This window comes from Choloepus didactylus, chromosome 18 (genome assembly GCF_015220235.1).
Source record: "Choloepus didactylus isolate mChoDid1 chromosome 18, mChoDid1.pri, whole genome shotgun sequence".
In the NCBI taxonomy this organism is placed as follows: domain Eukaryota; kingdom Metazoa; phylum Chordata; class Mammalia; order Pilosa; family Megalonychidae; genus Choloepus; species Choloepus didactylus.
The window spans coordinates 45,339,080-45,362,824 of NC_051324.1; the positions used below are offsets into that span (position 1 = coordinate 45,339,080).

The 23,745-nt window shown below is 42.9% G+C and overlaps 1 protein-coding gene across 2 annotated transcripts in view; it reads right to left on the reverse strand.

Annotated features, from left to right (window-relative positions):
• Window positions 1–8,592, reverse strand: part of ACSF2 (acyl-CoA synthetase family member 2) — a 44,203-nt gene extending 35,611 nt beyond the window's left edge. Inside the window, exon 1 of one of the 2 annotated variants that reach the window (XM_037809120.1) lies at window positions 8,418–8,592. In XM_037809120.1, coding sequence (XP_037665048.1) covers window positions 8,418–8,545 — 128 coding nt within the window. In that variant the 5' untranslated portion in view covers window positions 8,546–8,592. The remainder of the gene's footprint in view (window positions 1–8,417) is intronic. The other variant, XM_037809119.1, reaches the window with a different exon arrangement.
• Window positions 8,593–23,745: the final 15,153 nt, after the last annotated feature.

The window sequence follows — 23,745 nt, forward strand, 5'->3', positions numbered from 1 at the left end:
AATTCTGCTGCTAGAGATACAGTCATACAATGGACATAGGCAAAATTAATAACCTAGATCTATAGGTATCAACAGGAATAGATCTCAGAAACACATATTGTTGAGTAAAAAAAAGGAAGTGCATGTGATACCATTTTTGCTAAAATTATAAAATCATAATATGTATTATTTATGGATCAAAAAAATCAGCAAAATTAAGAGCACTTATTAGTTGTATGTCATGATTCTAGGCGTTTTCCATGCTTTAACAAATTTAAATTTAAATTTAAAAACAGACCAAATGACACAATACACTGGCTTGCGCTCATAGGCCAGCCTCAGTCCTCAGTCTACACACTCACACTTGTGTGAAACACAGTTCTGGCTAAATGGGCCAAGGCATCTCCTGGCCCATGGAGGATGGGAGGTAGGCTCTCCTCCCCATCCACCCTGCACCCCCCACCCCAAGATTCATTATCCCAACACACCATTCTTCTAACCCACACACGTGCCACTCACCAAACCATGTGCCACGGGGCTGCATCCTTTCAGGAGGGTGCCTCTTCCTAATTTGCACAGAGATACCATCGAGGTTTAATGGTTGACCTGCTAGTTGCATCGTGACCTGGGGGTAGACATGGTCGATGCTAGGGTAGGAGGGGATGATTTTGACTTACTGAGTTAGAACCTGAAATAGCTGTCTTCATCCTGAAATAAATTTATGATTTTTATATGCTTGCACAGATGGGTGACATGTACTAGCTACAGTATGCAACTATTGTTCAGGAACACAAAAGTGCTGGGGTGACAAACAAAATCCAAATTACTTTAAAAGCACCACTGGCCATTTTCTTAATTGATGGCCATTAAAAGCACAAGAATAACTATCAGGTTTAAAAAAGGTCCTCAGTGAATGTGGTTGAAAGGGGTTGTTTAGAGTCATGTTTGTCACCAGAAGGAAAGCTGGAGGTTAAAATATGGGATTATACAACACAGTGAACCTTGTGGTGGACAAAGTTTATGTTTAACACTACAAAGGTAAAAAAGTTAATTCATGAACTAGTACAGATATGTGTCACTTGTACAAAGAGTTAATAATAGAGTGGTACATAGGGGGAAAAGTGCCTACTGCAAACTATGGACTATAGTTAACAATAATGACTTAATATTCTTTCATCAACAGTAACAAATGTACCACACCAATACTAGGGGTTAATAATAGGGAAGGATAAAGGGTATGGGGTGTTTTGGGTTTTCTTGTTTTTATGTCTATTTGTTAATTTTCTTTTTGGAGTAATAAAAATGTTCTAAAATTATGATGATGACTGCACAACTAGGTGATGATACTGTGAGACACTGATTGTATACTTTGGATGAATTCCATGGTGTGTGAATAGATCTCAATAATATTTACAGTTAAAAAAAAAAAGTCCTCAGCAAAAAAATGGACTTCGATCTAAGTCTCACACCTTAAAATGGATCATGGACATAAATGTCAAACATAAAACTGTAAAACATTTAAAGAAAAACACAGGAGAAAATGTTCAAGATTTATGACCAGGCAGGAGTCTCAGACTTGAGAGCAAGCACAATCCATAAAAGGAAATGTTGATAAATTGGACTTCAGCAAAATTAAAACCTTTTACTCTATGAAATACCCTGTTAAATGGAGGATGAAAAGACAAGCTACAGAGTGGGAGAAAATTATTTGCAAACCACATACATGTGCAAACCACATATATGACAAAGGTCTAATTTAGAGTATACACAGAACTCTGAAAACTCAACAGTAAAAAAAGAAAAAAAAAAAAGTAATCCAACTAGAAAATGGGCAAAAGACATGAAGAGATGATTTTACCAAAGAGGATAGACAGATGGAAAGTAAGTTCATGAAAAGATGTTCCACATCGTTAACCATTAGCAAAATGCAGATTAAAACTGCAAAGAAATAACACTATTTTATGCAAAAATAAAAAAAACAGTGACATCACCAAAGCTGGCAAGGATGACAAGAAACTGGATGGCTCGTGTATTGCTGGTGGGAATGCAAAATGGTAGTCATTCTAGAAAATAGTTTGCAATTTCTTTAAAAGCTATGCACGCAACTACCATCTGAGCCAGCAATGGCACTCTTGAGCATTTATTCCAGAAAAATGAAGACCGATGTTCACACAAAAACCTGTACACAAATGTTTACAGCAGCTTTATTCACAACAGGCAAAAACTGGAAATAACCCAGATGTCCTTCAAAGGGTGAATGGTTAAACTAACTGTGGTACATTCAAACCTTGGAATACTATTTAGCAATAAAAAAGACCAAACTACTGGATACATGCAACACCTGGATGAATCTCCAGAGAATCATGCTGAGTGAACAAAGCCAGCCCCAAAAGGCTTAATACTGTATGATTACATTTGTAAAATATTCTTGAAATGCCAAATCATAGAAACGAAGAACAGATAATAGACTGGTGGTTGTCAGGGGGAAAAGGAGGAGGTGGGTGTGGGAGGAAAGTGGGTGCAGCTATAAAAGGGAAACATGAAGGATCCCTGTGGTGATGGAAATGTTCTGTATCTTGACTGTATCAATCTCAATATCCAGGCTATGATATTGTTCTACAGTTTTGCAAGATGTTATCATTGGGGAAAACTGGAGAAAGCATATACGGATGAATAAAAATAAAAATTAAAAAAAAAAGAATATATGGGATCTCTCTGTATTATTTCTTTCAACTGCTTGTAAATCTACAAGTATCTCAAAATAAAACATTTAATTAAAAAAAATCTTCCTACTATAAAATACTGGGGACCATGAGATGAACCCAGGCTGCCCTGTTCAGTGGGCCTGGAAGCCACACTGTCCCCACCATTTTCTGCTAGAACAAGCTTCTCAACATGCCTTAAGACCTGTTCTGGGGCCCCCATTTCTTAGCTCATTATTCTGCTGGGACATCCAAGAGGCAATATATTGGGCAGGTGAGATCACGTCCCTTTCCCCACGGTAAACAAGGAAAACTAAGTTGTTTAATGTTATAACCTGCACTTTTGTGATTTTGGGCAAGGTTAGATAAGGGACCACTCTTCCCAAAAGCATCTCTTGATTTTTGAGTGGAAGAAGCCAGACACGAGTAAATAGCTATGACTCTGAAAATCTACAAGACAGTTCAGAACAGTGGTTGCCTCTGGTTGGGGAAGGGAACTGATGAAAGGGGCACAAGAGAACTTTCTGGAGTTGTGCTCTTTTTACAGTAGTCATCAGTCACATGTGGTTATAGAGTACCTGAAATGTTGCTAGTCTGAGCTGAGATGTAATGTAAGTGTAAAATTTTAAAATATTAAAATATTAATACAATGTAGTATTTTAAAGTATTGATTAATGCTGAAATGATAATATTTTAGATTTACTAGGCTAAATAAAATATATCATTAAAATTAATTTCTCCTTTTTTTTTTTTTTTACCTTTTTAATGTGCCTACTAGGAAATTGGTTAAAATTCTATCACACTGTTCACTTAAAGTCCGTATGTAATTATACCACAATTTTTTTTTTTTAAGTTTAAAGCCCTATGATCTTCCTACCACCACATATACTTCCTTTAAGTTATACATACAGCCTACAGTAGACACAGAGAACAAAGAACTCCCAAGTGGTAAGAGTGACAATGATGAAGATTTTGAACAAGGTACTCTATATTGACGGAAGCTTCTGTTTTCAGTATCTCAAGTGGAACTCCTGGTGTATATATGTTTGTGTGTATGTAGAGAAAGTATGTAGGAAATTATCTGGGGCCAGTAAACTCTCAAGAAGACAGGGAATGTTTCTGAAAGCCTGAAATACCTGGGGCAGAGAAGCATCCATGTTGTACATTTTCCTTCAGGAAATCTGTACGGGGCAACAGTGGCCCCAGGGAAAGAGGACTCAGGAGTCAGAGGTGGGGTACTGATACAGGACACGAGCCCCTTGATGGGATCACCATGGCACATACAAGGCCCAGATCTTATCTGTTGTGTTAGTCCAGGTTCTCTAGGGAAATAGAACTGACAGAAGGTATAGGTAATATTTGAGATTTTTATAAGAATTGGCTCATGCAACTGTGGGAATGAGCAAGTCCAAATTTTGTAAGACAATGAAGGTTTTTAATGAATTCCCCAGGTGAAGCTGGCTGGCTAAAGCAGAGATGGAAATTCTCTCTCTGATTGCTGAAATCATCACTTTTCCTTCTAAAGCCTCCAAGTGATTGGATGCGGCTTCTCTAATTGTTGAAGGCAGTCTCCTCAGTTGATTGCAGATGTAATCAGTCATAGATGCAATCAACTTGCTGATGATTTAAGTCCAGGAAATATTCTCACAGTAACAACCAGGCCAGTGCTTGCTTGACCAAACAACAGCATACCATAACCTGGCCAAGTTGTCACAAGAACTTAAACAACACATTTTCTAGGAGCAAAACCCTCAATGTTTGTGCTCACTCTCACAGAATCACAGAATATGTGGGCTAGAAGAGAATATTGAGAGCCTCTTGTCCAACCAGCCTATTTCACAAAGAAACCAAGGTCTAGAGAGGTTGTAGGATTTGCCTAAAGTCACATCAAGTTATAAGTGGTAGGGCTGAGACTTGCTTTTTATCATCTAACTGCCAAATTGAGAAACAAATACATGCCAATTAGACTCACAAAGCAAGACTGGTAAGCTGGAAGCAAGTCTTGTTTACTTCCAAAGGGAGAGGCACCTAGCAGAATTGTTAGCACCTGTCCTTTTTCAGGACACTCCCCTAACAAGACCCACCCAAGAGATGAAATTACCGCCCATACGTTGGCTCGTGGAACATGTGATCAGACAAAATGGTAGCCCTTTATCCGAACACCCAACATAAACCCTGCCTTTCTTTAGGGAGTCCTACCTTGTGGTACTCTCTCCCTCATACTCTCCAGACACTGTTCCTAAACTGTAGACTCTGGAGCCATTGCAGAAGAGTGCAAAAAAGTCATTGCTACACAAGTAATTACCTGAAAATAGCTCTTCCCTGCAATGAGTTGAACATCTCTTGTGTGCCAGGTTGTATACTAAGCGTTTTCTTATGTAACTTCATTTAAACCTCATGACTATGCTGTTTACACCTGAGAAAAAGAAAGTTCAGCTTAAGTCCCCAGCTAGAAAGTGGTTCATTTGAACCCAGATCTGTCTGGCTCCAAAGTTTCCATCTATAGACTGAACAAGTACAGGAGACTAGGAGAGCTGCAGACTCAGGAAGGCTGAGAACCACCTCCCTGTGGGTTTCAGGCATCAGGTTCAAACCCCAGCCTCTTTAGAAAGCCTTCCCTATTCCCATTCCCACCAATCAGATTCTTCCCTGCTTTGATTGACATCCTTAATCGTAAGCACACTTTCTGCCTGGAATTAGTGTGCCTGTGGTCCTCCCCTGTAAAACTCTGCCAGGCAGCAAACTCTTTGAATGACAGTGAGTTCATTCATCTTTGTATCCCCCACTGCAGCCTCCACAGTAGCTTTCATACCTACTGTGTGCTAGGCTGAAGTTGCAGGAACAGGAAAGGGTTAACTAAACAGATGAGCACCATTCACTGATTGCAACATCCAAGTTTATAGTTTATTTTCTACAGTTATGTTTAGACTGAGGGATCCTTGATGAAATGCGCAGGTACACCATCACGAAATCATTTGTAAGTCATCTTTGGGGGTTAAGAGAAGAGTCTGTTTTTTTTGCAACTACTTATAGTTTCCACCCAAAACACTTCCTGGCTTAATACAAGCCACCCCCCCCCCCCAAAAGGGGTCAGTGTTTCATTTTCAATGCATGTTTAAGTTGCTGATCCCACCAGATGGTAACCATCCCCCCGAAAGGGTGGTCATGAAGGCCACCTTGCCCCTACCATCAGCAGTGAGTCACCCCAGCTCTGAACACCACACCCAATTCTGGGTGGCTTAAACCACTGCTCTGTCTGTCCCAGTTCCAAGTCCTCCTAACACCCAGGATGCAGCTGCCTTGCAGGCAGTCCCAGGTCAGCTTTCAGGGAGATGTTGAGTTTTCTCCTTGGACTCCTTCCTCCAAATCTCCCTGAGGCCCCAGACTAGCCCATCCAACCTTCCTTGGGGGAGGAGGTGTATGAACAAGGGAAAGGAATCGGTATTTCAGAGGATCTGGGGAGCAATGGACAGCTCCTTCTTTCCTCCCATGAAGAAGGCTCTGGACAGTCCTTCCTGTGATGGAGAAGGGGTGTCTAGCAGGTCTGAGGACTGGACCTGTGGCCATCAAAGGCCACCATCTTGGCAACTGGCCGGGAGACAAAGAAGCTAGGTACAAGGAAGAGGCCACTTAGGGAGTGATCTCTCCTACTTACAAATCAATCAGAATTGCTATCCAGACACCATTTGAAGGTTCCAAGATCAGCCCTGTCCCAAAGGAAAGGCTAGGGAGAAGAAGAGCAAGCCTCAGTCAATCCACCCAACAACCCAGGAAGTAGGTAGCAAGACTGATAATCTATAGGTGAGGATGCGCAGGCTCAGAGATTAGGTAACACGTCCTAAACCATGCAGACACTGGATGGAAAAGCCAGAGCTGTTCAAAGGTATTGTTCTTTTCTATTTAGCAAACCTGGGGACTTGATAAGTCACAGGCCTGGGGCATTGGGCACCATCAAAGCAGGTGCTGTATGTGATCACACCAGGAAGTGCAGATGACAGAAGTCCAAGATCTTTCTGCTCCATGGCACTGGGAACACTGAAGGGTGATTACTTCTTGATTTATCTCCCGCTACCCCAAATCCCTCCCCTCCACTAGCCTGAAAGCTCCTTGAGGGCTGAGGCTTCTGTATTCCTAGCACCTACTAAGAGCTTGATACGGTATCAGGAATATCTGTTGAATGTTTTGAGACTTCTGAGGGTCTCTGATGGGGAAAGAAGGGGAGAAATCAGACAAAACCACAGAGAGCAGGAAAGGGTCCCAGCACAAGGAAGCGGAAGAAATGGGAAGGAGTTAAGCCAAATGCTCAGGAAATCTAATCTCTCTGAATATATGGGTCTCTTCCGGACACAGACAGAACTTCTCTGAGGCCTGCTGCTTCCCACTCTCAGAGGCTGCAGTCTGGTAGCAGGGAAGCGACCTGCTTTGTTTACACTGTCCCAGGAAAAAGTCAGGAATGTTGCCCGGTGGCCTGAAGGGGGCTGATTTAGCATCACAAAACATATGCAATTTGAGGAGTCACTTCCATTAGAGTCCTTAGGGCCTGAGAGGACACTCAGGAGCCTAGAGGGTGGGCTTGGGGACTATGGGGGCGGGGGTGGAACTTGCCTTGGGAGGAGCAGGGAGGTGGTCAGCCACAGAGCCAGGAGAGGACCTGGTCTTTTCATCCATCTCATGACCAATGTTGAGCCACTGGGTTTCCCGGAAAATTAGGCATAGCAATGTTAAAGCACTATGTGCTTTCCATCTTTCATGAAAATGGAAGTTTAAAATGTGAACTTGAAGTTGTAGCCAAAAGATGCATTTCCCTCCAACTTTCCCTGCCTTGGAATTTTTATTTTTTTCCAACCATCTCTAGCTCTCTCAGACACAGCCCTGCTCTGGCTTCTCCTCCACTTTGCACACCTGGGCCTGCACATCTGGTGTCCTGACCACACCCTTACTACCACGACCTGGCAGGTGGCAGGGTAGGGCCGGCTCAGGGGTGCCCAGGCCTCCCCACTGCCGGGTGCTGAAGATAACAACCACCACTGATAACATCGGCCGGAGCCCAGCTCGGCCTCACCATCGTGCTTCCATATTTACAGTCTCACAGGATCCTCCCAACAGACTGGTGACAACAGGAAAGCAGTTTTTCTTATTAAGCCACCACAGACACAGCCAAGTCACTGAGAACACACATCCTCTGGGCCTGCTGGCTCCCATCCCAACCTTCGCACTGAGGGCAGAAGAACACGGGCCTGCGAGAAGGTAGCAAGGAGCAAAAGCAGTATCTGTCAGCAGCTGAGGAAGAAAGGGGAGACTGACAAGTTTAGGGGCCGGGGGTGGGGGACAGACAGGGGCTGGAAATCTCCAACTCTATCGAACCGAAGGGGGTCCAGCTCAGAAGCAGTGGCCTAGGGACAGGGCCCAGGCCTTGGCCCCTGCCCCTCCCCCTCCCCATCAGGCTAGGCCGTCAAAGGTCCCTCACTCCGGGCCCTCTGTGTGCTGGACCAGAACTCGGGGTCAGCCCAAGGCCACGGCGGTCACCCGCCGGCACAGGCCAGGCCAGCCTTCGCGTCGGGTAGGTGCTAGAGTGCGCGGTGCCTGCTTCCCGGGGCACGCCATCCTGGGGAGGGGGAGCCACGGGCACCCAGCCGCAGTGGGATAGGTCCCCAGCGAAGCTCTGCAGGTCTCCCAGACCTCCCCACCGCCACTTCCGGGGGCTGTCCCGTCCCCTCTCCTCCCGGGGCCCGGTACCTGAGAGGGCGGACGCCTCGCGAGCTCGCTTCCCGCCAGCCCCGAGCCAGGACGGCGCGGGTCCCCAGCACGCCCGGGCCGCCGGCGCACAGCCTCCCGAGGCGCAGCATCCCGACGCAGCCGGCCATGGCTCGCTTCGCCCCGCTACACGGCCCGAGTAAACTTTTTAAGCGAGCCGAGGCGGGGCGAAGCGGAGCGGCGGAGGAGGCGGAGAGGGTCGCGCCTGCCTATGGGGCGCAGGACTCGGCCCCGGTGGGGCGGGGCAAGGCCAGGCAAGCGGGAGGCGGCTCCGCGCGCGGCCACCTTCTCCACCCTCGAAGAACTGCCCTGGTTTCTCCCGGGACCCGAAGGCCCTGGCTGCCGGTCAAGGCGAGCCTCCCCTCCCAGCCATCATGGGCCTGGGTGTTGTGGGTGCCAGAGTTTCTTGACTTCGTAGAGGGGGAGCCAGCGGCGCGTGAATGCGGGGCGGACGGCCAAGCCAAGACCCGTCCATCCCCGGCTCCCAGTTTAGCTCGTGGATTAGGTACTGGCCCCCGGGTTGCGAGCCAAAGACCAGAGGAACTGAGGCGAAGCGCCCCCGAGGCGTGCCAGCTGGAGAGGGCCTGCGGGGGTTGCAGAGGCAGCCGGGAGAAAGGGTGCAGGTTCGAGACCTCTCCAGGCCGGCGAGCTCGAGGCCGAGAGACAACTTTAGAAGCCACCGGGACCTGTTTTTCTCCTTCTCTCTGCCCGCCCCAGCTGTGGGCCTAACACGGAATTTCCATGCGGTCTGCTAGGCGTGAATGGAAAGCAACTGTGTGGGAGGCTCACCCACACCGTTCTCACTCTGTCGCCTGCCCCAGCGCCACCTTACTGTTCCCTGAGACCCAGGTGAGGGTGGGATGCACAGAGCTGGACAGAGCTGAGCAGAGCTGAGGGTGGGAAAGAAGGTGACAGTCTAATGCTGGTCCTGACAGGAAAGGGGGCACTGGCCTGGCCAGCCAGAGGGGCAGTTTATATATGCTTCTGAGCCACACTGTCTTGGCCCAGCCTTGACTCTTCCTCCAGAGGAAGAGTGGGGGAGGAATGGGGAAAGGCCCCTGGCAGGGTGACCTGGATCTCCTCACCTGCGATGTAAGCCCGCCAGGCAGAGGGCACAAGGGCTTGGCCTGAGGAGGCCTTTGCCCTTATTTAGGAACTTTGACTCACCTGAGATCATGAGAAGACGTTCAGGCTCCTCCTCTTTACCATCCTGAGAGTGACCTCAAATACTCCTGGAACCCTGACTCTTGAAGAGGGTCCTTCACACTTCAAATTGGAGGGGGTTGGATAGGGGTTTGCAGGAAGGAAAAAGGAGCAAGGAGATTGTGAGGCTCTGGGCTAGCAAGGACAGGCCTTCCAAATTAGACTGACTCACAGCCTCTGAGAACCACCCATGGACCATGGGCACCAGAGAGGTTCCCGGGCCCTGGGTGCCAGCCCTGCCTGTCAGGCTCTGCACTCGCTTGCTGGATGACCCTGGGCACGTGGCTGCCTCTTTCTGTGAATTGAGGGGTGGATACTGATCTAAGAGGCCCTTCCACTCTCCTTGCTAGTTTGATGGTCTGCTCTAGAGAAAGATGAGTTCCTCCTTGAACTTTGCTCCGGCCTTGGCTTTCCAAAGTCATTGATATTTCCTGACTCTTCCTACCTCCAGATGGTGACATCAGACACCCATGCCATGGAATCACAGCTACCCATTTTAGGATATCTCCCACATGCCAGGCTCTTCACAGCCATCATCTTTGGTCCTCACCCCGCAAGGAACAGGCACTTTGGAAGTTATATCTGCTTTTATTGATGAAGAAACTGGGTTCAGATGGAATCAGGACTGTTGCAGGAGACAATCCTGATACAGATTCAGGGGGAAAGCAACTACGATACTGAAAGGGATATGCAGAACATTTCAACCTTCCAATGGAGCAGTCAGGGGACAGGCCAGTTCTGGTTGAGCCATATCAGAGCCTGAGGTGAAAGGGAAAATAGTGCTTTTAGATTATACTAGTAGCATCCTCTGCAAGATGATTCAGATGAGGCACCAACTTCTTTAACAGTTGCTGTATGGAGTAATGCTGATTTTCAGAGCTGCAAACTCTAACGCTGAGCCTTGGGTGTCACACAGATAGCCATGTTCCAGGGAACTTCCAGGTTGTGCACAAAGAGCACAGCATCCCAGAATTTAAAAATACCAGTTAAAACTTAGAAATAGATGTGACTGCTATAAGAGCTTACAATCTAGGAACCTTCACAGTGAGCCATATTTGAACATTCTGTACTCCTTAATCATCAATTGCCCAATCTCTGCCCACTTTCGATCCTCTGATTTCACACTGTATTCTCAGTTTGTTCATTATAGTTGGCTTGTATCGGTGAAACCATACAATGTTTGTCCTTTTGTTTCTGGCTTATTTTATACCACATAATGTTCTCGGGGTTCATTTGTCTAGTTGCCTGCCGCATGACTTCATTCCTTTCTGCAGCTCAATATTCTGGCATATGGATACACCACAGTTTGCCTTCCATTCATTGGACAGTGTGCCCTTGGGCCACTTTTATCTATTGCAAATGGAAAGTTCTCAAATATATGGAGGCTAAGCAACACACTATTAAAAAACCAATAGGTCAAGGAAGAAATTACTTGAGAAATCTGTAAATATCTTGAGGCAAATGAAAATGAAAACACAACATATCAAAACTTATGGGATGCAGCAAAGGCAGAGCTGAGAGGGAAATTTATTGTCCTAAATGCCTATATTAAAAAAGTAGAAAGAGCAAAAATCGAGGACTTAACTGCTCACCTGGAGGAACTAGAGAAAGAACAGCAAACTAACTCCAAAGCAAACAGAAGGAAGGAAATAACAAAGATTAGAGCAGAAATAAATGAAATTGAGAACATGAAAACAATAGAGAGAATCAGCAAAACCAGAAATTGGTTCTTTGAGAAAATCAACAAAATCAATGGACCCTTAGCTAGGCTGACAAAGTAAAAAAGCAAGAGGATGCAAATAAATAAAATCAGAAATGGTGGGGGTTCATAACTACTGACCCCACAGAAATAAAGAAGAGAATGAAAGGATACTATGAGCAATTATATGCTAACAAACCAGACAACTTAGATGAAATGGACAACTTCCTAGAAAAGCATGAACAACCAACATTGACTCAAGAGGAAATAGACCTCAACAGACCAACACAAGTAAAGAGATTGAATCAGTCATCAAAAAACTCCCAAAAAATAAAATTTCAGGACTAGACTTGTTTTTGATAAGGAGAAATTGAGAAAAATTCTAGTGCATACCACAGTGTAGAACATAATTTTATTGCCATTTCATTTACAATCAAATTTAATATTTGAAAGGAATTCCAGTGCTTCCTTTTTAATTTGCTATTTTTCATTTATTTTTCTCTGAATATAGTGTCTTTTGAATGAAAAACAAATATGAGAAACAGAAGTTCATTTACATTTTAAACTTTCAATGTTTATATTCACTTGGATACATTGAAATACCTTTTGTTTCTAAAGTAAACTGGATTTCTTTGAATAAAATTTCATGCAATGTTTTGGCTTGTGATTATCTGCCCCTTTTTTCAATCGAGGTGAATTCACATAACAGCAAATTAGTCATTTTAGAGTGTATAATCTTGCATTTAGTATATTTACAATGATTTGCATCAACTTTATCTAAGAACATTTTCATCATCCCCAAAGGAAAACCCCATATCCACTCCTGCCAAACCCTGTGAAACACTAATCTTTTTTCTGTCGCTGTGGATTTACCTATTCTGGATATTGCATGCAAATGGAATCATTAAAAAGTATGAACTTCTGTCTGGCTTCTTTAAAAAAAACAAAAAAGAAAGAAAGAAAGAAAAAGAAACTGGGTCCCAGAGAGGTTCAGCTACTTGCCCAAGGTCAAAGTGGGCTCAGTAAGCGAGCTCACTTGTGGCTTTGGGCAAGTCCTGGGGCTTTTCCAGCATCAGTCCTCATTTGTAAAGTGGGAGTAACAATGCCAACCTCACGGGGAGTGTTGGGGTGAGGAGTAAGTAAATTAGCACAGAACTGGGACTCAGCCAGTAGTCAGTGGTGCTAGTTTCTTTCTCCATCCTCTCCAATCCCCCATGTCTGCACTCTATGGTAGGTATTGCAAACCTTTTTTAGGAGGAGAAATTATCTTTCATCTTTCCAAAGCCTCAAGAGACATGGTAGGCACCAGTTCTGTGGAGGGGGAGGAGGGCTGGGAGGAAGAGAAGTGAAGATAGCTGACATGGGAGTCCCTGCAGTTGTGGTAATCTGTCACGTTGACCCAGAATTCCGGTGTCAGTGTTGGGGAGGAGGGCCCATCCGCACTTCCAGGGCCTCCAACTTCCGTCCCTCTCCCATTTCACCAACCTCAAGTCAGGCTCTCTGCCTGAGCCATGCACGCCTGCTGTTGCTGCACATGATCTGCGCCTTTAAATGGTTCCTGTGAGTTGGCTCTTGCCCTTGGCTACCTAGAGAAAGCCCCAATGTCTTCCTTTCTGTGCTTCCAAAACAACTCAAAATGTAAACACTATTTCTCAGTTTTTAAGTTCTTAGCATCATCCTATGAATAAAGTCCAGAGCTGTTCAACACAGTTTGACAACAGAATGCAAATGTTATTAACTTGGCAGGGTATACCAGAAAGAGGTAAGGGAAGGGCTGATATCCTTACTTACAAATTGAGGTGTCAAGAGAGCCTGTTTATTGGTTATGGAAGATGAAATAAAGGGGTATTTAAAGTTACAGAGGTAACCACTATATGTAAAAAAATAATAAAACTATATAGGATTAAAAAAATCTATTTTGGGAGGGCTCGAGGAGGTGTAAAATCTTACCTATCAAACAGAAAATCAAGAAAGGGCAGAATAAGTATATTAAATATCTAGTGGTAAAGACAGAAGAATTTAAAACAGGAATGGTTAAGATAGTTCAAAATGGTTCCCTTTGGGGTATGGGACTAGGGGAAAGGGTGGGACAGAGAACTGTTGCTTTTTGTTAAGAACTTTTTCTTATTTTATTTTCCCAAGACAGTGTGCATGTTTTTCCTTAGTAAAAATGTTTATTAACAGGCCTAGGGAAGGCTTCCTAACTAGCAGGGTTAATCAGTTTGCAGGGACTAGCATGGTTCATGAGGTTTTCACTTTATAACCATGAGGGCAAAGGGGTTAGGTCTGCAGTCAGCCTTGGACTCAGATCTGGGTAGAATCCCAGCTCTGTTACTTTTTTTTCTCAGTGACCTTGAGCAAATCTCTATTCTGCATTGTAATTCACCGTTTCCAACTCTCACTGGAGTTTTTCTGTTCTCCACTGTAATTTCTCAAGATTGGTTGCATTAAAGTTCCAATTTGTGACCCTTCTATTTGCCGTGGGCCTTGGCCCCTTTTCTCACTAAATAGGTGGAGTCTATTTCCCTGCCCCTTAATTCTGACTCTGGCCATGTAACTTGCCTGCAGAGGCTGGAGAAACACTTGTGCATTTCTTCCTATGTTCTTGCTCCTCTGCTCTCGCCATGAGAAGAACATGTCTAGCATAGCCCATTCATTCCAGGAGGAAGGTAAGAGACATGTGGACCCAAGCCTAGTGATCCCAGCCAAGGCCCTCTGGATCGGCCAACAGTTAGCCACCACCAGACCCTTGAGTGAATCTAGCCAAGATCATGGGAGCCACCTAGATGCCCTGCAGAGGACTGCAGATACACAAGTGAGCGAGTCCAGTGCAAAGCAGAGTGTGAACAACAAATATTTATTATTGCGTGCCACTGATGTTTTCTCATTGTTTGTTGTGCAGCATTATAGTGCAAAAACTAACTGATACAGAGAGAAAGCCACAGAGAGCAGCCAGAAGTTCAAATTCAGCAGAAGTCAGAAGAGAACGGAGAGGCCAGGAGAGGCCGCCATGTGCGTTGCCATGTGACAAACTAAGGAACAAGAATCACCAGCAGCTGGCCCCAAGGATCGCCAGCAGCCAGCCCCAGAATGCCACAGTCTTTGAAAAGATGGCATCACCTTGATGATGCCTTGATTTGAACTTTTTCCCAGCCTAAAAACTAGTTCACCAAACAGTTTCAGAACTTGGGATGTTTGGAGTATATGGCCTTCAAAAATGGGAAAGACTCAGCTTTGCTATGGAGAATTCTGTGCCTCTTTAAAGAGGATAAAAGGCAGAGATATTTTGAAGAGAGCTCAGAGACACTAAGAGAGAAAATGCCTAGAGACATTTTGGAGACAGCTATTCAAACCAGAACCAGGGGAGAAGCTAAGAGATGAAATCCAGAGTTTGCGCCAGAGAAGCCAAGAGAGGAAACCCAGACACTTAGACAGAAATGCCCTGGGAGAAACAAGCAAGGACACACAGGAGTGAGAGAGAAAACCAAAGCAGAAGCTAACCCTGGGAAAGGCCCAGCAGACTCCAGCCATGTACCTTCCCATGTGACAGAGGAACCCCAGATGCCATTGGCCTTTCTTCAGAGAAGGTGTTGTCCTACTGATGCCTTAAGGGGGACATTTTCATGGCCTTAGCACTGTAAATTCATGAACTAATAAGCCCCCATTGTAAAAGCAAACCCATTTCTGGTATTTTGCATTTTGGCAGCTTTAGCAAACCGGAATAGTAACCAACACTCTAATTAAGGTATAGAGAATTTCTGTCACTCCCAAAAAGTTCCCTCCTGTGTCCTTCTCAGCCAATCCCTAAGCTCCACACAGAGGCAACCCCTGTTTTGATTTCTTCATCCACAGATTCATTTTGCTTATCATCAAACTTCAAGTAAATGAACCCATACAGGATATTATTCTCTTTTGTGTCTGGCTTCTTTCATTTAACATAATATGGTTTTTTAAAAAATTCATTTAATTTTAATCTATAAAGCATACCATAGTCCCCATTTTTTGGATGTGAAACTGTGTTTCAGGAGATTAAGTAATAACTTGCCCAAGGGTATCAACTAGTAGCTGATCCCATTAAGATTTGAATCCAAATCTCTTTGACTCTAAAGCCTGTGTTACCCCTTTAAACATGGAGAACACAACTGTACACCATTCTGGGAAATCCCTTGCATAGCTCCTGGATTCAACTTCCAACCAAAATTGCATGCTCAAAAGAATAATTCATTTCCTTTCCCCTTAATGAAAGAATGCCAACACCAAAAGAATTTGCCTGATGGTTGATGTTCCTGTAAGGTTCACTCTCCAGCAAGGTGGCAGCTAGGGAACCATTGTCAGCCATGTGAAAATGGCCTTGAGTTCGCTTAGAAATGGTGGCACTCAGTGGCTGATGTTCTGTCTTCAAGGTGAGGAAAAGCCCTGGCATTATGAATCGTTCCTCTTGTGCTGGCACCAACCAATCATGTGTCCATATCTGCTCCATTGATAACCTTTATTAAATGCTTTCTGATTGGGTATGAACTCTGATGATTAGTAAAAGATGTAATCACAGTCCTTGAGAAATTTGCATTTTCATGGGGAAGGTGGATAACAAAAGAGACCGATGTACAGGAATGCAAGTAATTGGAACATAGATACATGTATACATGCCAACAATATGTGTGTACCTGAAGGGATTCCTGGTGTGACTGAGTTTAGAATTTGTTTGTGTTTGTATGTGTGTTCAAGGTGTGGGGATGTGGGATTGTTAGTGAAATCTTCATAGAAAAAGAAACACAGAACTACAGCTATCCATGGAGCTTTAGAATGCAGATTCTAGAGGGAGGCTGCTAGGTACACATCCCAACCCAGCCATTTACTAGCTGTGTGATTTGACCAGTAGTAGCGGAGAATGAGTGTGTGTGTGTTCACATGCATGAGGGCAAGGTGGTGGTAGGGTTGTGTTTCTTATAATAAATGTTGTGGAGAAGGAACTAGCACTTCAGATCAAGGACATGTCCCCTTTCTAATAGCTTTAAATAATTGCTATAGACCAGGCAAATAAAGTAAGATAAATTCTGTATTTAGTATGTGTGGAAACATTATGAATAGTTGTGGACTCAATTTTCTTTGAAGCCCTTTTTTTTTTTAATTAAATTCAGTTTTATTGAAATACATTCACACACCATACAATCATCCATGATATACAATCCACTGTCCGCAGTATGATAATATAGTTATGCGTTCATCACCACAATCTATCTCTGAACATTTTCCTTACATTTGATGCCCTTTTGACAATCTGATAATTTTTGCAAAAATGTTCTTAAAATGCTGTTTCATGCAAAGTTCAGTTTTCCCCATGTTTAAAAAATGTACAACATCAATTTGCAGGCCTGTATATTAATTTTGCTGAGATCACTGTGTATTTCTCTTTCCTTCCACTTTGTTTAAAGTCAGTTGTTGACAACTCTCAAGCATGTCAAACTCTCATTGCTAATAATTGCTTAAGGACCCCTAACTTCTACAAATGTTGGTTCCTGCTCCAAACCCCATGCTAGCCCTGGAAGGAAAAAAAAAAAAGGTGGGGGAAGAAAGAACTTATTCTGATGAATTTTTGATTTTCCTTCTTAACAAAGAAATGTCTGAGATTCAAAGCAATAGCTTAAAGTGATATTACAAAACAGAATATGGAGGCCACTATTCTGAATGACTCTTTGCTTTTAATGTGGGGCTGAAAAATTGTCAGTGCCTTTTTTCATTAGATGTGATTTTTTGTTGTTGTTGTTCTTAATCTAAGAATTGAAGAGAAAACATGCTACTTGCATTTGGATATGGCATGAGCAGAGCTGTAACATATTGGAGGTAAAGTAACAGCAGCAACACCTTAAGGCAGCACCTGTGTCTCCCAGTCAATGCCATCTCTCTTTAGATCACTGCTGCACCACTCTTTCTGTGGCTTCTTTATTAGGCCTAATTAGGCAGGCTGTCACTTTTATAGGTGATGGGAAAGGAAAATAAGTAGATCATTTGTGTCATCTATCTCAATCCGGATGTGCCTAAAAAGTCTAAAATGATTGCTGTAGGCCACAAATATATACCACAAGAGGGAGAGGGAGAGGAAAAAAGACCAAGATCATCATCATACCACAGATCAGTTTTGCTTGTTCTTCATATAAATAGAAACATACAGTATGTACTCGTGTCTAAAAATATGGCCCTTTCAAAGAATTTTCTTCTCTGGATATCTGGGACGGGAGCTGCCTATTAAGAAATGAAGCCACGTAAAGAAGAAGGAAGAGGAGGATGAGGAGAGGAGTTTTAATTTTGAAAGAAGAGATTATAGTGACTTGGAACATAATGTTTATACTCTGCCAATCAGATCCAGTAGGCAATACCAGAAAAACAAGACTGATAAAAATAGCTCTAAAAGCAGATGTTTCTGATTTTCAAACTGAAGTGAAAATAAGGAACTTACTCTGAACTGCAGTGTAAAGTAAAATAATTTTAATCACAACCAATAATTGAGGGCAGGTACAGGCAGATGTGTATTTAAAGATCAGTATTTTCTTGCTGACAGCTCAAAATTGAAAAACTAAATAAATCCCAGTTCCAACACTGCCAAAAGTTGTGAAAAGCTTGCTTTTGTAAAGAGTATACAGCAGAAATATTTTTCTTTGGTTGATGTAATTTTTTACATTTCTTGGGTCAGAATCAAGAGCTAAAGTCAACTGAATAAAGAGCTAAAGTCTTGGGTAAAGACCCAGTGTTACCAGACCAAATCTAATATATCTTCCTTTACTCATTCATTGGTTCAACAGACATTCATTGAGTGCCCACTAGATACCAGGCACCGTGCTGGCTCCTGGGGCCGAAGATAGGAATATGACAGGGTGCCTTCCCTCAAGAAAGTCACTTTCTAGTGGGGGAACACCGACCCTGAGACTGACGATGACATATGTGTGGCCACTGGTGTGCAAAAGAGAGCACAGGAGCAAGCCACCTACCCTAGGTGTGTCACAGAACACTCCTGGAGGTCTGAGTTGAGTCTTGAGAAATGTGTAGTATATTAGTTTCCTATTGTTGCCATTACAAATTACCACAACTCAGTGACTTCAAACAACAGAAATGTATTCTCTTGTAGTTCTGGAGTCCAGAGGTCTGAAATGAGTCTTCTGGGGCTAAAATTAAAGTGTCAGCAAGGCTGGTTCCTTCTAGAAGCTCCAGGGGAGAACCCATTCTTTGCTTCTTCCAGCTTCTGGTGGCAGCCAGCATTCCTTGGCTTGCAACTACACCACTCCAATCTCTGCCTCTGTGGCCACATGGCTTTCTCCTCTTCTGTCTATGCCAGATCTCCCTCTGCCTTTCTCTTATAGGGATGTTTGTGATTGCATTTAGGTCCCACATGGATAATACTCCCTATCTCAAAATCCATAATTTAATCATATAGCAAGCTCCGTTTAATACGTAAGATAGCATTCACAGATTCCAGGGATTAGGACCTGGTGGGGAACATAGTTCAGCCCACCAGAGGTAGGATTTGCAGGGGAAATGAGACGGTCAATAGGATGTTCTGAGTACAGGGGAAAGTACATATATAAAGGCAGATAGCATGTACATTCTGGCAGTTGCTAATAGTTTTGTTATGGGAGCAAAGAGTACTTATTTTGGTGAGAGATAAGGCAGGGCCTTATGAGAGAGGCTTGCAGGACCTATGTTATAATAATGATTATGGATTTTTTTTCCAATTCAGTTTTATTGAGATATATTCACATAGCCTACAATCATCCACAGTGTACAATCAATTGTTCACGGTGCCATCATATAGTTGTGTATTCATCACCAAAATCAAACGATTATGGATTTTAATTCCAGCAACTCCGAGTGCGTGTGTGGTACATGATGGGCATTCAATACACGTTGGGTGATTTGAGTTGAATGAATGACTCAAGCAAAAAACATTCTTAGAATTCCTACCATGTATTTATTAGAGACATACATATAAATCACACACTGGGATTCAAGTTTGTGACCCAGCGGTCAGGCCTCCCAGGCCTGGGCTGTGTATCAGATGCTTCCAGATGTGGTGCTAACACCCGCACAAATCCATCTTGCCACTCTGCCATTCTCCGTGTGCGGCAGCGTCTTCCCTTGTGTCGCAAGGTGGCAGTTCCAGGCATCGCAGGTGGACACAAAGAAGTATGGCAGCCTTTGATCAGCAAGGAAAGCCTTCCTCTGGGGCCCTGCCACAAGCTCCTCTGGGACGGTGGCCATTGTTGTTATCACTGCCAAGAACTCTAATGCAAAGCCAGACATAGAGAGTGCTGCAGGCATAGCTCAGCCAGAAAGCACCACAGGAAGTCAGTGGAGAGAGCTCACTTTCCATCAGCATGATCAGTCAAGCCTTCCTGGAGGAGGCAGCGACTGAACTGGGCCTGAAGGGAGAGAGGGACGTCGACTGCAGAGAGGCAGGAGAGGGCATTCCAAGCTGAATGGCACAAGTCTGGGGGAGAGGGGGGAACATGCAAGAGGAAATGAGTTGAACAGTTTTACAGAAACCATTTTTTGAGTGCTATCTAGAAGCTGGAAACTTTCTTTTCTTTTTTTTTCTCACTTAACCCTTATTAAATATCCAGCTTTCTCTATAGATGGGGATTTATAATTGAGGAAATCCAGGCTTAGAGAATTTAGGCAACATATCCAAGTTGACAGATTTGGATTTGATCTCAGGTCTGTCTCCAACTTACGGAGGTTCCACTCATTCATTCATTCATTGCTTATTTATTTATATTAATAAATTTCTACATCATAATTTATTACAAATGTCATCCATGCTCACTGTAACAAGTCTTCAAAGTAAACAAGGTTAGAAGTATAAATATCCTTCCATACCTTTTCGTAGGCTCATACAAACATGTAAGCCCACATGTAAGGGGTAAGTCTTTCTCCATCTCCCCGTTTATATACATATACATATATATATCTATATACATATAGATATATATATGTATATCTATATGTATATAGATATATATATAACAATACAATCCTGATGGATAATAATGAAATGTGAGTAAAGTCCATAGATGAGACAGTAGTATTGATCAATGCTGATTTGTTGATTTTTATAATTGTCTTATGGTTATATAAGAGATTTCCTTGTATTTTGGAAATATACACTGGTGTATTTAGGAGTAAGTGGACATCATGTCTGCAACACATTCTTAAAAAAATCAGGAATATATATATATATATAAATATATATATATATATATATATATATAAAGAGAGGAAAGGATAAACCAATTGCAGTAAAAAATTAACAGTTGGGAAATCTGGGTGAAGGGTATCTGGGAATTCCTTCTTTTATTCATGCAACTTTTCTGTGTCTGAAATAATGTCAAAGTTGAAAACAAAAAATGAAAAGAGAGAGATCATGCCATGCATCTTATCAGTGACTTGCATTTTTTACTTGATGATATACAACAAACATTTTTTCCAGGAGCTGCATAATGCTCCAAAGTAATGTTCCATTATATAAATATATTCTAATTTATTCAACCCCTCCTCTATTGATGGGCTTGACTTTAAGTGCAACCTTAATTACAGATTAAGGAGCCAGAAACATTTGTATCTGTTTCCAGCCTCTTTATTTTGTTCCATTGATCTACTGTCTATGAAAATGTCATACCATTATGTGGTTGGGCAGGACCCTTATTGCTATCCTTTTATTTTATGAAATTTTTATTTCGTGAAGTTCTTGTACATTTATCCTCCCATATGAACTTGAATGTGTTCCTCTTTATGCATTTTAAGGACACTTTTACTTACCACACAAAACAAAACAAAATAAAAATATGGTTGGGATTTCCAATTGAAATTGCATTAAATTTGCAGTTTACTTTGGAGGGGACTAACTTACAGGAACAGGCGTATCTCTACATGTTGGAGGTATTTAAAGCAAACCTAAAGAAATGAATAAATTACATAAACAGAGATAAATTGAATTAAAAAGTACTTTGGGGGCTCAGTCACCAGGGGACTAACTGACAGTTTTGTCTTTTTCACTCCACCTCCAGCTGGGAGGACACACTATGAAAGGACCCAGCTTTCCTTAGAAAATTTGGCTTTTGTTGCATGGTGCTATTTTGCTCGTTCTCACATGTGTCTCTCTGTGGGTCCTTGACTCACTTCCCCGTATTATTATCCCCATTTTACAGAGGGAGAAACAGAAGCTTGGAAAGGTGACTTGCTGGGATCAGACCAGATTTAGTGGTGACCGTGTTGGCCTGCTGCCCGAGGTTTTCTCAGGAAGTCACTGCATCCTGTTCTTGTTCTGATCTTTGGCTCCCAGAAGGCTGCTATAATTTGTGTTCTCTTTGGCGGCCCTACAAACAACCTCGGATATCCAGGCACAAGGTGGCATGCGGTCAGGCTGGAAGTAGGACAGGCCAATTTACCATTCCCCAGAAGAAGGCTGCCTGCAGGATGATAGGCGTCACTTTCTCACAAAGCTGCAGGTATACAACCTAAGGGATTAAAAAAAAAATCTTTCTCAAAGCAAGTATCTGCTGTCACTTCCTCATTCTGCTGCTCTGCTTTCCCTGAATTATATTTCTTCCTGTCTGAATCTGACCCATACTTCAAAGCCCAACACAAATGCCACCTCCTCCATGGAGCCTTTTTTTTTATTTCTTTTTTCCTCCCAGGCTCCCCCTTCCTGCTATGCTGGATATGAACCCACCTTTTTTAGAAAGCATCCATTTACTGACTGTGACTGAGGTTAAATAGTTGACCTCTCTGAGCCTCAATTACTTTACCTATGAAGCTGAAAAAATATCTACCATATAGGACTGTTGTGAGAACTGAGTTAAAAGAAATAATACATGTAAAGAAAAGTGCTAGGTGCACAGAATGCATATATTAGACAGGCATTATCACACCCAAACCCACACATACACAGCGGTGCACATTTACACATGCATTCTGGCTGTATGTGCTAAGGCACTTATCTTTTCTGCCTTATGTAATAAGCATGTGTGTGGCCACTGGGGTCCTTGAGGGGAGAGAAAATAAGGTGTAATGAAAAGAAACAGGATTTGGAATCAAAAGATCTGGGTCTGGAAATTTTAGTTTGCAATCCATTGCCAGAATAAAAAATTAAAAAAAAAACCATACACCCATAAAACACAAAGGGTGAATGCTAATGTGTACTATGGGCTATAGTTAATAGGATAATTATAATATTATTTTATCTGGTAACAAGGTACCAGAATAATGCAAAATGTTAACAATAGGGAAGATTGTGTGAGGGAGGAGGGAATATGAGAACTCTGTATTTTCTGCATGATTTTTCTGCAAACCTACAACTACTCCAAAAAAAAAAAAAAACAAACATATGGGATCTGCCCCACAACCAGCTGTGTGACTGGTAACTAGTTACTTTTCCTCCTCCAACTTTGGTTTCTTCCTTCAAAAAATGGGGATAACAATAAAACGTGCCTCTGTCTCCTCTTGCACATTAAACAAATACGATAATGGATGCCCCAGGGCTCTAAAGATTGCCAAGCACTAATGTTTTGTTGCCCCATTGCCCTGGTTTATTTCCCAGAAAGCTCAGCACAGTGCCTTGCTCTGCTGCGGGGATGGAGTCAGGTGCACAGTGAGATTTTGTTAGCTGAGTAGGCCGTTGCACTGACTTCATTTGGTCTTCACAGTTCCCCTTGGAGATAAATTTTAATATCCCCTCTTCAAAGACGAGCAAACTGAGATTTGGTGTGGGTAAAGTGCTTCATTCATTCATTCAACAGACATTTATAGAGCAACTACCATGCATCAGACAACTCAACATGTGGGATAAAAAGATGATTAAGACAAAATCCCTGCTCTCAAGGAACTCACGGTCCAGAGTAGCCGGCAGACACCTAAATATAAGTATAGTTATCCCTTTCACATCTCGGGGGTTAGAGGTATGGTGCCCCACGATCTCGAAAAAATGCGTAAAATTTTTGACCCTCCTTTTGCACCAGAGAAGACGTCTGAATTTTTTCTTTTTCTTTTATGGGGTGTTTACCGTTCCTTATTGATATTAAAAGATAAAATATGTTGATATTATACAACACTATACATCTATTTTATGCATTTCTGAATTTGTAAACTTTTTCTGTGTCGTCTGCTGGCCTCCGTGTGTCATCTACAGCTTCCGCAAAACTCCCCCCAAATTCCCATTTAATTCTTTATGCCGACCCACTATAAACCGAAACCATGACGTGGAAGGGATAACTATATAACACAAGGTAGAATATGCCCCAGGGCTCTAAAGACTGCCAAGCACTAACATCCTATTGCCCCATTGCCCTGGCCTAGGATTTATGGGGTACTTGCTAGGTGTCATTCAGTCCTCCTCAAACTCCACGAGCCAGGTACCACTGG